The sequence below is a fragment of the Salmo salar genome, chromosome 10 (assembly GCF_965601325.2).
Source record: "Salmo salar chromosome 10, fSalSal1, whole genome shotgun sequence".
NCBI classification, from domain to species: domain Eukaryota; kingdom Metazoa; phylum Chordata; class Actinopteri; order Salmoniformes; family Salmonidae; genus Salmo; species Salmo salar.
In genome coordinates, this window is record NC_138300.1 from 80,731,064 (window position 1) to 80,747,210 (window position 16,147).

General features: G+C 43.1%; 1 protein-coding gene across 3 annotated transcripts in view; it reads left to right on the forward strand.

The window, feature by feature from the left end:
- lsp1a (lymphocyte specific protein 1 a) overlaps positions 1–16,147 on the forward strand; it is a 75,621-nt gene that overhangs the window by 29,806 nt on the left and 29,668 nt on the right. For 2 of the 3 annotated variants that reach the window (XM_014124560.3, XM_014124558.3), the window contains exons 5-9: positions 3,053–3,305; positions 5,395–5,532; positions 8,374–8,415; positions 9,054–9,097; positions 11,486–11,567. In XM_014124560.3, coding sequence (XP_013980035.1) covers positions 3,053–3,305; positions 5,395–5,532; positions 8,374–8,415; positions 9,054–9,097; positions 11,486–11,567 — 559 coding nt within the window. The remainder of the gene's footprint in view (positions 1–3,052; positions 3,306–5,394; positions 5,533–8,373; positions 8,416–9,053; positions 9,098–11,485; positions 11,568–16,147) is intronic. The other variant, XM_014124559.3, reaches the window with a different exon arrangement.

Genomic DNA, 16,147 nt, shown 5'->3' on the forward strand with positions numbered 1-16,147 from the left:
CTTGGAGTTGACCAAAAGGCACCTAAAGGACTCTCAGACCATGAGAAACAAGATTCTCTAGTCTGACCTGAATGCCAAGCTTCACGTCTGGAAGAAACCTGGCACCATCCCTATGGTGAAGCATGGTGGTGGCAGCATCATGCTGTGGGGATGTTTTTCAGTGGCAGGTACTGGGAGACTAGTCAGGATCGAGGGAAAGATGAACGGAGCAAAGTACAGACAGATTCTTGATGAAAACCTGTCCCAGAGTGCACACGACATGAGACTGGAGCGAAGTTTCACCTTCCAACTGGACAACGACCCTAAGCACATAGCCAAGACAACGCAGGAGTGGCTTCGGGACAAGTTTCTGAATGTCCTTGAGTGGCCCAGCTAGAGACTGGACTTGAACCCGATCGAACATCTCTGGAGAGACCTGGAAATAGATGCAGTGATGCTCACCATGCAACCTGACAGAGCTTGAGAGAATCTGCAGAGAAAAATGTGAAAAACTCCCCAAATACAGGTGTGCCAAGCTTGTTGCATCATACCCAAGAAGACTTAAGTTTGTAATTGCTGCCAAAGGTGCTTCATCAAAGTGCATGCTTAGTGCCCTCCTGTACCCCCTGTATTCCCTGTTCACCCACGACTGCGTGGCCAAGCACGACTCCAACACCATCATTAAGTTTGCTGACTGACAACGATGAGACAGCCAGTAGGGTGGATGTCAGAGACCTGGCAGTGTGGTGCCTGGACAACAACCTCTCCCTCAATGTGAGCAAGACAAAGGAGCGGATCGTGGACTACAGGAAAAGGAGGGCCGAATACGCCCCCATTCACATAGATGGAGCTGTAGTGGAGCGGGTCGAGAGTTTCAAGTTCCTTGGTGTCTACATCACCAGCAAACTATAATGGTCCAACTATAATGGTCCATCTGAGTCATTCAGATGTTCATTGGCAAACTTCAGATGGGCATGTATATGTATTCTTGAGCAGGGGGACCTTCCGTGCGCTGCAGGATTTCAGTCCTTCACGGCATAGTGTGTTACCAATTGTTTTCTTGGTGACTATGGTCCCAGCTGCCTTGAGAGCATTGACAAGATCCTCCCGTGTAGTTCTGGGCTGATTCCTCACCGTTCTCATGATCATTGCAACTCCACGAGGTGAGATCTTGCATGGAGCCCCAGGCCGAGGGAGATTGACAGTTCTTTTGTGTTTCTTCCATTTGCGAATAATCGCACCAAATGTTGTCACCTTCTCACCAAGCTGCTTGGCGATGGTCTTGTAGCCCATTCCAGCCTTGTGTAGGTCTACAATCTTGTCCCTGACATCCTTGGAGAGCTCTTTGGTCTTGGCCATGGTGGAGAGTTTGGAATCTGATTGATTGATTGCTTCTGTGGTCAGGTGTCTTTTTTACCCTTCAAGAGTTTGCTCCTAATCTCAGCTCGTTACCTGTATAAAAGACACGTGGGAGCCAGAAATCTTTCTGATTGAGAGGGGGTCAAATACTTATTTCCCTCATTAAAATGCAAATCAATTTATAACATTTCTGACATGCGTTTTTCTGGATATTTTTGTTATTATTCTGTCTCTCACTATTCAAATAAACCTACCATTAAAATTATAGACTGATGCTTTCTTTGTCAGTGGGCAAACGTACAAAATCAGCAGGGGATCAAATACTTTTTCCCCCCACTGTAGATACTTTTGTACCTGTTTCCTCCAACATCTTCACAGGGTACTTTGCTGTTGTTCTGGGATTGATTTGCACTTTTCGCACCAATGTACATTCATCTCTAGGAGACCTTGAAATACATCCACAGGTACACCTCCAATTGACTCAAATGATGCCAATTAGCCTATCAGAAGCTTCTAAAGTCATGACATAATTCTCTGGAATTTTCCAAGCTTTTTAAAGGCACAGTCAACTTAGTGTACATACATTTTGACCCACTGTAATTGTGATACAGTTAATTATAAGTGAAATAATCTGTCTGTAAACAATTGTTGGAAAAATGACTTGTGTCATGCACAAAGTAGATGTCCTAACCGACTTGGCGAAACTATAGTTTGTTAATAAGAAATTTGTAGATTGGTTGAAAAACAAGTTTTAATGACTCCAACCTAAGTGTATGTAAACTTCCGACTTCAACTGCAACTATTGTTTTTTTATTGTGTTATTTTTTTAAACATTTTTTTACTTTAGTTTATTTTCTAAATATTTTCTTAAATCTATTTTCTTAAAACTGCCTTGTTGGTTAAGGGCGTGTAAGTAAGCATTTCATGTTGTACATTTGATTTCATTTCAATGAAGGTTCTGAATACTTATGTAAATGTTATACTTCAGTTTTTATATATATATATATATATATATATATGGTTACAGAAGCATATAGCTTGGGTCTCCAAATTTCATCCAAAAATATAAGGCCAGCATTTAATAAACTTCACTGTGGAAAAGGTGCCATGTTGATGTGCTTCAGTTTGCTGTAAGATGACTCGTTTCACATTTGTCTTTAGCAATCACAAAGTAAAATAGATCTACAGCAATTGTCATTTATATTTACAATCCCCCTTATCCAAACGGCTTACTAATTTACCTAGCTCTTATCAATAGCCCTTATCAATTTGTAAATGACAGTGCATGGAGAATGGTGTTATTTCTATGGGAAATAAAGAAAGTAGATGTTGCTCCACTTGGAACCGACAGGTTGCTCGATGTTATTCATCGTTTCATCGCGCTTAAAGGTGGTGGAATTATGAGGGAATTAAGTCAAGGTCAGAATGCAGCGTATCTGTTGACACATCTCCGCCACACTTTCATTTCTTTGATTTTCACCCCAAATGAATAGTGGGTCAGGTCAGAATTAGTGTAGAGAGAAAAGTGCATAAAAAGGGAATTACGTTCCATTTACGCGTGACAACCTCAGGTCGGAATTCCCCCCTAAGTGACTACTAGACGTTTCACATTCTAAACCATTAGGAGACAGAGATATTTCTTGAAATCCTGCCCCTCTATGTATGCTCCTTTTTCCTCCAGCCGTCCATCAATCTCTCCCTCCATCTCTCCCAGGGCTGTGGTACAAGTAAAAGTGGTCGAGCCTGAGGAGGAGGCGGAGGCCATCTTAGAGGCCAAGCTGGTGAAGATCCGGCGTAGCCAAGCAGAGAAGGAGAACCAGGAGCTTGAGCAGCTCAGACACAAGCAGGCTGAGGCCGAGCAGGAGCTGGAGGAGCTGAAGAGGAGGAGGGAGGAGAGACGCCAGGTCAGGGAGGGGGAGGAGCGCAGGAGCAAGGAGGAGGAGCAGCAGCGCCTGGCCAAGGAGGAGGTGATGGTCAACTGCAGTGTACAGTACATACATAATGTGTAGCCTATGGCATTAAGAAACACAAACAGAAAGAGATGAAACTCAATATCTTACACATCAGCTGGTGGTGTGGTGCAGGGTAAACGTAAGTAAACACAGTTTACCCACCTTTTTTTGTGAGTTTACTCACCTTTTCTGGAAAAATGCATTGAAAGTATAGGGAGAGTAACTTTTTTCACCGCGGCCACGGTCAGTTTAACCACCTACAGTATTATTATTTTTTTACCACTTAAATGTATATAAGGATGGGTATTCGGTAAGCCAGATCATTTGACTCTGTTTAAAGAGCCGTTCATTTGGATCCCAATGGCTCTTCCATTTGGATCCCCAAATACAGGTGTGCCAAGTTTGTAGCGTCATACCCAAGAAAGCTCATGGCTGTAATCGCTGCCAAAGGGGGCTTCAACAAAAGTACTGAATAAAGGGTCTGAATACCTCTGTAAATGTGATATTTCAGTTTTTAATTATTTTGGAAATTTGCTAAAATTTCTGAAAACCTGTTTTTGTTTTGTCATTATGGGGTATAGTGTGTTTATTGATGAGGAAAAATAAAACAATTTCATACATTTTAGAATAAGGATGTAACGTAACAAAATGTGGAAAAAGTCAAGGGGTCAGAATTCTTCCCAGTTGCACTGTATATCTCCTAGATTTAGGACAAACACCTGTTTTTTATGATTTATTTTTTGACTGTCATTTTTGCCATTTTTTTATTTGTTATTTAATGTGTTTCTCTGGGCTATAGTAGTAAAGGCCACATTCAATATTTTATCAAATAGTTTTTTTATATAGTCAAAGGTTCGGACACACCTACTCATTCCAGGGTTTTTCTTCATTTGTACTATTTTCTACATTGCAGAATAATAGTGAAGACATCAAAACTATGAAATAACTCATATGGAATCATGTAGTAAGCAAAAAAGTGTTAAACAAATCAAAATATATTTTATATTTGAGATTCTTCAAAGTAGCCACCCTTTGCCTTGATGACAGCTTTCCACGCTCTTGGCATTCTCTCAACCAGCTCCATGAGGAATGCTTTCCCAACAGTCTTGAAGGGGTTCACATATATGCTGAGCACTTGTTGGCTGCTTTTCCTTCACTCTGCGGTCCAACTCATCCCAAACCACCTCAATTGGGTTAATGTTGGTGATTGTGGAGGCCAGGTCATCTGATGCAGCACTACATCACTCTCCTTTGTCAACAATTACCAATAGAGTCATGGTGACATCCCTGTGCAATTTTAGTCCTGTACTGTAGCTCAGTTCAGAAGGACAACTGTATCTTTGATGTGTCTGGGTGGTTTAATGCATAATACACAGCATGATTCGAGTTGGTTTGAGGTTTTTAAATCATGTGAAGCTGTGAAATGTGAAGCTATTAGGGAAATCTAAAGTCAACCCAAATTTACCATGGGAATTACAATTGGGTCACGTGCAGCTACACTCAGAATTGATGATTACTTGCGTGCTGCCAGCTGTGAGCTTGTGGCCAGGATTGAAACAAACCAAACCTTAATTTGTGTTGTGATGCAGTCACGACCACAAGTCTCACAAAATGTTGTTTTGGATGAGACTGACTTAATTACCAAAATTATCCTATTTATAATTTGCAGTCAATTTTGACAGTATAATAAATGTTTCTGACTCATGTAGATGCCACATTGGCTGTTTTCTAAATGAGAAGTTGGTTTTTAGAGTTAGTTGCTCTTTAAAAATTGACCCATGAAAAAATAGCACATTTCTAATGTAAAGCTTAAAAGTTCAAAATACCTTTAAGATGACCAAATTATTAAATTGCCTGCCAATTTATTTATTAAATGTTTTTATGCACTGCAAAAATGAGTATGGACCTGAATGAGGCTCTCTCCCATTACCTGTTGTTCCTGCAGTGGGAATATCCTTCAGATAATGTTTTTCTAAGTTATCTGCAGATAATTGTTGTCTGGAGCTCAAGAAGCTGGACTAGCAGCCAGGAAATCAGTGAGGCACCAATGTGATTCGGTTCCTGACGTTCACCAAAAAGATCCATTGTGTGTCTTCCTGTACAGGAAGAAAAGAGGAGGATGAAGGAGGACATAGAGAGGAGGAGGATGCAGGCAGCAGAGAGGATGAAGAACCTTAGTACCTCCAGTGTGGACGGAGATGAGTTGTTTAGCCCGCTCAATCCCAAAGGCTCCATCTACAAGGTAGCTAGCGTTTCTGTTCCATTCATCTATACATCTATCTATACCTCAGGTTTGTAATTATTGCCCATGGTATATGACAAGCTATGATGATATGGCAGTAAGTTTTTGAGATCATGGATAATGACAATGATACCTTTGGTTTTCTGTATAAAAAAAGTGCTCTATATTTCTATATTGTTTTACTACAACAACCAAAAATAACTCAAATCTCACTTTATACCATCTTTACAGCCATTGTGTTTAGTTTCAATCACGTAAGTTGCATGGGAGTGTTATAAATGTCAACACTTGCCACAGCACATGTAGTGTGAGCAGGTCACACACATTCATGTATGGGTTTGCTGTGATGTGTGGGTTTGCTGAGAGGTGTGTGAGACGTGTGCAACTTTTAGTTAGCTCTGACAGCATGCCTTCATGTACAAATAGGATACCACCATTCCAGTGACTGTAAAAGTCAGAGACCATAATACAGGTGAAGTTGGAAGTTTACATACACAAAGTTTGGTCCCGTGTGGCTCAGTTGGTAGAACATGGTGTTTGCAATGCCAGGGTTGTGGGTTCAATTCCCACGGGGGACCAGTAAAGAAAAAATAAATGTATGAAATGTATGCATTCACTACTGTAAGTCGCTCTGGATAAGAGGGTCTGCTAAAATGTAAAACATGTAAAATGTTGGAGTCATTATAATTAATTCTTCAACCACTCCACAAATTTCTTGTTAACAAACTATAGTTTTGTCAAGTCGGTTAGGACATCTACTTTGTGCATGACACAAGTCATTTTTCCAACAATTGTTTACAGACAGATTACTTATAATTCCCTGCATCACAATTCCAGTGGGTCAGAAGTTTATGTACACAAAGTTGACTGTGCCTTTAAACAGCTTGGAAAATTCCAGAAAATGATGTCATGGCTTTAGAAGCTTCTGAAAGGCTAATTGACATCATTTGAGTCAATTGGAGGTGTAGGTGTGGATGTATTTCAAGGCCTACCTTCAAACTCAGTGCCTCTTTGCTTGACATCATGGGAAAATTAAAAGAAATCAGCCAAGACCTCAGAAAGAAAATGGTAGACTTCCACAAGTCTGGTTCATGCTTGGGAGCAATTTCCAAACGCCTGAAGGTACCACGTTCATCTGTACAAACAATAGTATGCAAGTATAAACACCATGGGACCACGCAGCCGTCATACCGCTCAGGGAGGAGACGCATTCTGTCTCCTAGAGATGAATGTACTTTGGTGCGAAAAATGCAAATCAATCCCAGAACAACAGCAAAGGATCTTGTGAAGATGCTGGAGGAAACAGGTATAAAAGTATCTATATCCACAGTAAAACGAGTCCTATATCGACATAACCTGAAAGGCCACTCAGCAAGGAAGAAGCCACTGCTCCAAAACTGCCATAAAAAGCCAGACTACGGTTTGCAACTGCACATGGTGACAAAGATCATACTTTTTGGAGAAATGTCCTCTGGTCTGATGAAACAAAACTAAAACTAGAACTGTTTGGCCATAATGACCATCGTTATGTTTGGAGGAAAAAGAGGGATGCTTGCAAGCCGAAGAACACCATCACAACCATGAAGCACGGGGGATGGCAGCATCATGTTGTGGGGATGCTTTTCTGTACTTTGGTGCACTTCACAAAATAGATGGCATCATGAGGCAGGAAAATTATGTGGATATATTGAAGCAACATCTCAAGACATCAGTCAGGAAGTTAAACCTTGGTCACAAATGGGTCTTCCAAATAGACAATGACCCCAAGCATACTTCCAAAGTTGTGGCAAAATGGCTTAAGGACAACAAAGTCAAGGTATTGGAGTGGCCATCACAAAGACCTGACCTCAATCCTATAGAACATTTGTGGGCAGAACTGAAAAAGAGTGTGCGAGCAAGGAGGCCTACAAACCTGATTCAGTTACACCAGCTCTGTCAGAAGGAATGGGCCAAAATTCACCCATCTTATTGTGGGAATCTTGTGGAAGGCTACCCGAAACGTTTGACCCAAGTTAAACAATTTAACGGCAATGCTACCAAATACTAATTGAGTGTATGTAAACTTCTGACACACTGCGAATGTGATGAAAGAAATAAAAGCTGAAATAAATCCTTCTCTCTACTATTATTCTGACATTTCACATTCTTAAAATAAAGTGGTGATCCTAACTGACCTAAAACAGGGAATTTTTACTAGGATTAAATGTCAAGAATTGTGAAAAACTGAGTTTAAATGTATTTGACTAAGGTGTATGTAAACTTTCGACTTCAACTGTATGTCACTGTATTTCAGCCCAAGTCCAAATGGTAGCTGTGACAGCCTGTGTTTACACTGTTCTGTGGTATTGTCCTTAACTCCTTCCACCTTGCTCTGTTTAAAAAGAAGGGTATTAAGTAACAGGTATTTGTCAGTATTATAGATAGTGTTTCCATGGGTTCATTTGTTTGGATTCAGACGTTTGCACGGCATGGCATGTTGTGAAGCGTTGTGTAGTGTAAAATGTTGTTTTTTTTGTCAGTTGATTAGACTTGTCAGATCACACAGGGATTGAAATCCACTCAGATCTTGATTTACAAGCCTGGCTCATTACTTTACATTATTACTGTCAGATGCATCTATTTATCGCTCATGAATTCACTTCTTGTATTAACACTAATGAAGAAAAACTCTCAGTCACCTTCTACAAAAGGGCAAGTTCAGCTAGCTACTATAACTTTTACTTCCTGCCTTCTGTTTCTAAGCTGACTTTCCTCTCTGGGTACAGGGTTGCTATGTTGGTGCCCTTGCCTACATCCTTAGTGCTGTCATGAGCTTCCATCTGCTTGTGTGTGTAATTTCAGAGAGAGAATGATGAGAGTTTGACAGCAGAAAATACATTATTGGTGAGTTGGTGTCAACATGCTGTGCTCTTTGATTCAGGTCCAGGGCTGAACAGTGAACAGTAACATAAGGGATCCTTTTGTGTGGGAAGAACCAGAGCTTGGTGCTGGATACGTTGAAGTATGACCTCTTTGGCAAGCAACGGTAGAAGACAGGACATTATGACCCTGGCTCAAACTAGAACTCCTCTGATACAAATGTATTAGTATTTTGATAATGAATAGCCTAAGACTTGTAATCCCAAACACATTTTCTTTACTATGATTCAGTCTGTAATGCATTAAATACACAGATTCAAGATAAGTAATGGGTTTCGAGATGGAAGTCTTCCCACACCCTGATTGCATTATAATTATGCCTGCAGTAAACCTTGGACTGAGGCAGAATTAGCTTAAATCTGTCTTTGGTGATACGAACTGACAGATACAGGCAGATGGAAATGGTTGAGAAAGACCAGCAGAAGATTTATCTGTTTGACTTGGAAGAGATATTTGCTGCATCAGGCCAAATACGGGGCTGTGATTAACATCAAATTGATCATGATAATCCCGTCTGACAATTCTAGAAGTCATGGAGCACTTCAACTGTCATATTCTAATTCCAAAACAATAACCTTTAACATCATCCTCATGTTTTTCAGATCACAGAAAGAACAGAATCCTTGAACAGGTCCCTAAAGAAAAGGTGAGCATCATACAAGCATACAAGGCTTTTTCACAATGAATAACACAAAGCAAACAAACAAATTCCACAGCCCCCGTTGTTCCACTTGTACTCTCAAATACCTTCCGTCGCTAATGCTTCGTTGTATCTTGAGGTTGACCAAAGTACTACTGGGCCCCTTCGGCGGATGGAGAGCTGCTATCTGAGGCAGAACAGCAGCTATGCTGGCTAAATGGCTGGTGTGTAAATGTAAACATAGACAAAGAGGGCCAGTGGTGACCTCTAAATCTCTCTCAGTGCATCACCTTTGTCAGCCTGGATGATTTATAGCTTGGTTAACTCTGACCAGATGTGAGGGCTGGAGCCTGGGCTGGCTGGGTTCTCTCTGGTGGCTGGTGAGCGATAGCTCTGGACTGTGGGATGGCTCCATGCAGTCTGACTGCAGTAAGTAATCAGTGGTAAAGAGCTCCCAGCAGCTAGAGTAGTAGAGACCAGGCCAGAGTTTAATTAATATTAAGACTGTGACTGAAAATAGGGTGTAATAACAACTTTATAGGGTGTGCACCCACTCTGCCCAGAATGCGCTGTGGTGAGGAAATGTTACTTCCTTAAGTTCTAAAATACATTTTAGTAAGACATATATTATTATTCATATTCTGAATCGTTCAGTGGAGTTCTTTCTCGAACATTTCATTAACAGTATATCCAAAAAGTGGGATTTCTTAACCTAATACATCCAATAATAATCACTGAGCTCTGTTGACAGAGTGGTGCAGCTTTCTCGCAGCAACACTGAGGATTTTACATGTTGTGGTGGTCATCTTCAAAGTTGTTTTTGCGGGTCGCAAAAAGTGAGATTAGCATAACAGGAGCTGAACTAAATGTAAAAGGCTTTGAAAATAAAAAAGCTTGCTCAGAGCTCAGTGCTCTGTTTACGTTTCACAGTGATAAGCTTGCTTTTGTGAGAAATCTTCGAAAAAGAACAGGAATTCTGCATTAATATGAAAAGCGTATACTAAAATATGAAAACACTACATGTCTCAAAATCGATATCTATCTCACCTTTATATTGTTTTAAATCCTGCGGATTCGAGAAGAAATATGATGAGTTCAACGGGAAAGTGAGCCTGTCAGTTAGTTAATTCTCGCACAGCATCCTGCCTAGCTGAAGTGATGCTGTGCAATTTTCCTTATTTTTGCCCACTTTTTCCCTCTGGCCTCCATTGACTGTCACATTAACATTGGCCATCCTACAAGGTTAAAAACTCCAATAACTTAAGAGCGGATTATGATAGAGTCATGAGGTTGGACCATTGGCTTCCTTAGAGGATTATCTACACAATTAACATGTGTTTTAAGTATTATTTTTACCCATTGGTCAAAATATGTTTTTTATTGGACACCGTAAACTTTATCTTCCAGGTGCAGGTTTGAGATCTGAGGAATTGAGTGTGACTTCATGTTTTAGTCTAGGCAGGTTTTTTAGGACAGAGGGAAGGATCACTGTGTGTGATAGTCCTTTAATGTGGGTGTTCCACTCCCTTGTTGATGTGTGTAAAAACACTGTAAGACCGAATCAAATCTTTCCGGAGAAGAATTCGGTTGACAGACAGCTTTCTTCACCCCTTCACTTTTAACAGCCTCGCTCATGCAGATAGAAAACATGACATCATTCAGAAAACCCAATTTCAACGTCTTTGCAGAACAAAACACCGTCCAAATAAAGATTTGTGGGCTGTGCACGTTTATGAAGTTAAAATAATCCTACCATGCCTGTGAAGAAGCTATGTAATCCTCAAACTAGCCAGCCATATCAGGCTAATGACTCACACATGCCTTTCATGGGAGCTCTCTTTTCAAATATAAATGGTTTTGAGGCCATGTTGAAATGCAGGAAATAGGGTCAGTATTTCCAGATTTGTCCCACACAGTTTGTTTTTCTGTTTAGTGTATATGTCTGAGATTAGGACTCTTGTGTAGTGGGGTTCAGGCAACTGGCAGTGTGTGTGTGTGTGTGTGTGTGTGTGTGTGTGTGTGTGTGTGCGTGTGCGTGTGTGCGCGCGTGCGTGTGCACGCGTGTGTGTGCACATGTGTGTAGGGATCCTTTGCACTGGGTCCCACTGCGGTCAGTGAGCACGCTTCATACTGGGCCTGAAAGACAGTCTTGACAGAAGCTGTAAGAGGTCACGTAATCCCATCCACTCTCTAATGGCAGTGTAGATTCAAGTGGCTCATTTTACCAAGGGGGGTGTATCACAACAATGTGGAAAAAGGATATTTCACTCGGGGTGGGGAAGGATGATCCCTGTTCACTTGCGGGCCTATAGCCAGTCAGATGAGATCTTTAAAATGTATTATTTTCTTCCCACAAACATTTTCACTGACCGAGTGTCTTTGTTTTGGATACAGCAACAGCTTCAAGAAGACACAGCCCCCTGTTCTCCTCGCCAAGATCGATGACAGGCTGGAGCAGTACACCCACGCCATTGAGGTTAGCTCCCACCTGGTTGCTCCCCCCTCCTTCCCTCTCTCCCTCCCTCCCTTCCTCCCGAAAGACAGAGGCCCCATTCATGAAGGCTGTGTGATGAATGCTTTCATCTGGTGACTATTCAGCCAGACTTCTCTGTCCCCTTCTCTTCCTCTCTAAAGGTGATGCGCAGTGTCAGTCTCACACATACAAAGTTACTGTATATACTGTAGTTAAACCTCAGCCTCACAGTCCGTCAAACCACCACTACTTTATCATATGGGAGAGGATTGATGGGCACTTGAGGCTAGGCTTAGCTTGCTTTCTCATCTCTTTCATACTATAAGTACAGTTGAAGTCGGAAGTTAACATACACCTTAGCCAAATATATTTAAACTCCGTTTTTCACAACTCCTGACATTTAATCCTAATAAAAATTCCCTGTCTTAGGTCTGTTAGGATCACCACTTTATTTTAAGAATGTGAAATGTCAGAATAATCGAAGAGAGAATTATTTATTTCAGCTTTTATTTTTTTCATCACATTTCCAATGGGTCAGAAGTCTAAATACACGCAATTTGTATGTGGTAGCATTGCCGTTAAATTGTTTAACTTGGGTCAAACATTTCGGGTAGCATTCCACAAGCTTCCCACAAAACGTTGGGTGAATTTTGGCCCATTCCTCCTGACAGAGCTGGTGTAACTGAATCAGGTTTGTAGGCCTCCTTGCTTGCACACTCTTTTTCAGTTCTGCCCACAAATGTTCTATAGGATTGAGGTCAGGGCTTTGTGATGGCCACTCCATTACCTTGACTTTGTTGTCCTTAAGCCATTTTGCCACAACTTTGGAAGTATGCTTGGGGTCATTGTCCATTTGGAAGACCCATTTGCGACCAAGCTTTAACTTCCTGACTGATGTCTTGAGATGTTGCTTCAATATATCCACATCATTTTCCTGCCTCATGATGCCATCTATTTTGTGAAGTGCACCAGTCCCTCCTGCGGCAAAGCACCCCCACAACATGATGCTGCCACCCTGTGCTTCATGGTTGGGATGGTGTTCTTCGGCTTGCAAGCCTCCCCCTTTTTCCTCCAAACATAATGATCATTATGGCCAAACAGTTATATTTTTGTTTCATCAGACCAGAGGACATTTCTCCAAAAAGTACAATCTTTGTCCCCCATGTGCAGTTGCAAACCGTAGTCTGGCTTTTTTATGGCAGTTTTGGAGCAGTGGCTTCTTCCTTGCTAAGCGGCCTTTCAGGTTATGTTGATATAGGACTCGTTTTACTGTGGATATAGATACTTTTGTACCTGTTTCCTGCAGGATCTTGACAAGGTCCTTTGCTGTTGTTCTGGGATTGATTTTCACTTTTCACAATTTTTTTTCTGAGGTCTTGGCTGATTTATTTTGATTTTCCCATGATGTCAAGCACAGAGGCTCTGAGTTTGAAGGTAGGCCTTGAAATACATCCACACCTACACCTCCAATTGACTCAAATGATGTCAATTAGCCTATCAGAAGCTTCTAAAGCCATGACATCATTTTCTGGAATTTTCCAAGCTGTTTAAAGGCATTGTCAACTTAGTGTATGTAATCTTCTGACCCACTGGAATTGTAATACAGTGAATTATAAGTGAAATAATCTGTTTGCAAACAATTGTTGGAAAAATTACTTGTGTCATGCATAAAGTAGATGTACTAACCGACTTGCCAAAACTAAAGTTTGTTAAGAAGAAATTTGTTCAGTGTTTGAAAAACAAGTTTTAATTAGTCCAACCTAAGTGTATGTAAACTTCCGACTTCTACTGTACATGGGAGTAGAGTGTGTGTGTGAGTGAGTAAGTGTTAGGGGCCCTCTTACTCCTTTCCCGTGAGGGCAGTATTTCACAAGCCACTATTGCATCATCCGATTACTACCATGCCTTGTTAACTTTTTTCTAAAGACGAGACACAGTTCATTCGGACAGTATTCAGACCCCTTGACTTTTCTAATTTTGTTATGTTACAGCCTTTTTTTTTTAATCTCTCATCAATCCACACAGAATACTCCATAATGACAAAGCGAAAACAGGTTTTTAGGCATTTTTGCAAAGACATAAAACATTTAAAACAGAAATACCTTATTTACATAAGTATTCAGAACCTTTGCTATGAGATTCGAAATTGAGCTCAGGTGCATCCTGTTTCCATTGATCATCCTTGAGATGTTTCTACAACTTGACTGGAGTCCACTTGTGGTAAAATCAATTGACTGGACATGACTTGGAAATGCACCCACCTGTCTAGATAAGATCCCTCAGTTGACAGTGCATGTCAGAGCAACAATCAATCAATTAAGTTGAAAGAATTGTCCATAGAGCTCAGAGACAGGGTTGTGTCGAGGCACAGACCTGTGGAAGGGTACCAAAACAATTCTGCAGCTTTGAGGGTCTCCAGAAATCCAGTGGCCTCTATCATTCTTAAATTGAAGAAGTTTGGAACCACCAAGACTCTTCCTAGAGCTGGCCGCCCGGCCAAACTGACCAATTGGGGGAGAAGAACCTGATGGTCACTCTGACAGAGCCCCAGAGTTCCTCTGTGGAGATGGGAGAACCTTCCAGAAGGACAATCATCTCTGCAGCGCTCCACCAATCAGGCCCTTATGGTAGATTGGCCAGACAGAAGCCACTCCTCAGTAAAAGGCATGTGACAGCCTGCTTGGAGTTTGCCAAAAGGAACCTAAAGGACTCTCAGACCATGAGAAACAAGATTCTCCAGTCTGGTGAAACCAAGATTTAACCTCTATGGGACCCCTGTCAGCGAAAGCTGGGAGTGGTGGTAGGAGTCAGGTGCAGAGAGCAGAGGTAAGGAAAAAATGTATTTATTCCTTAAAATGCAAAAACAGTCGACGCCAACACAACCGACGTGAAATGCGAAGTGCCCAATTACAACGGGTCCACAGTACGCATATAAAATAATACAAGTAGATCGCCAGCACATCCAACAACAAAAACACTCTGACGAAAATAATCCCGCACAAACCTGGGCGGGCTAAACAGGCTTAAATAACCATAAATCAAGAGACACAAATAAGGAACAAGTGCAAACAATAAGACATACCAAACGAAAAGGAAAAAGGGATCAGCGGCGGCTAGTAGGCCGGCGACGACGACGCCGAACGCCGCCCGAGCAGGCAGGGGAGCCACCTTCGGTGGGATTCGTGACAGTACCCCCCTCCTGACGCGCGGCTCCCGCAGCGCGCCGCCACCGGCCTCGAGGGCAACCCGGAGGACGAGGCGCAGTGCGATCCCCATGAAGGCGGTGGAATTCCCTCAGTAGTGAGGGGTCCAAACCAAAATGTCCTTCCTAGGTACCCAGCACCTCTTCTCCGCGCCGTACCCCTCCCAGTCGACGAGGTACTGTAGCCCCCCCCCCCCCCCCGAAGTCTGGAGTCCAGAATGGCGCGTATCTTATACGCCGGGGACCCCCCAATGTCCAGCGGGGGTGGAGGGACCTCCGGCACCTCACCTTCCTGCATGGGACCAGCCACCACCGGCCTGAGGAGAGACACATGAAACGAGGGGTTAATACGGTAGTAAGATGGAAGTTGTAACCGGTAACACACCTCGTTTATCCTCCTCGGGGATTTAAACGGCCCTACACACTGCGGGCCCAGCTTCCGGCAGGGCAAGCGGAGGGGTAGGTTTCGAGCCGAGAGCCAGACTCGATCCCCTGGTGCAAACACAGGGGTCTCACTGCGGTGCTGGTCAGCGCTCTTCTTCTGCCGTCCACTCGCCTTAGTGAGTGCGTCTTGGACGGCTCTCCAAGTGTCCTTCGAGCGCTGCACCCACTCCTCCACCGCAGGAGCCTCGGTCTGGCTCTGGTGCCATGGAGCCAGGACCGGCTGGTAGCCCAACACACACTGAAACGGTGACATATTGGTCAATGAGTGACGTAGGGAGTTTTGGGCTACCTCTGTCCATGGGACGTATCTCGCCCACTCCCTGGGCCGGTCCCGGCAATACGTCCTTAGAAACCTACCCACCTCTTGGTTCACTCTCTCCCCATTACTTTCGGGGTGGAAACCCGAGGTCAGGCTGACCGAGACCCCCAACCGTTCCATGAACGCCCTCCAAACTCTGGACGTGAACTGGGGACCCCAATCAGAAACGATGTCCTCGGGCACCCCGTAGTGCCGGAAGACATGGGTAAACAGGGCCTCCGCAGTCTGCAGAGCCGTAGGGAGACCGGGCAACGGGATGAGAAGGCAGGACTTCGAAAACCAATCCACAATGACCAGGATTGTGGTGTTCCCCTGAGATACGGGAAGGTCGGTGAGGAAGTCCACTGACAAGTGTGACCACGGCCGCTGTGGAACGGGGATGGGGTGTAATTTCCCTCTAGGCAGGTGTCGAGGAGCCTTGCACTGAGCGCACACCGAGCAGGAGGAAACATAAAACCGCACGTCCTTTACCAAGATGGGCCACCAGTACTTTCCCCTCAGGTTCCGCACTGTCCTCTCGATCCCAGGGTGACCCGAAGAGGGGAGATTATGGGCCCATCGAATCAATCGATCACGGACACCAAGCGGCACGTACTGAACACCTGCCGGACACTGAGA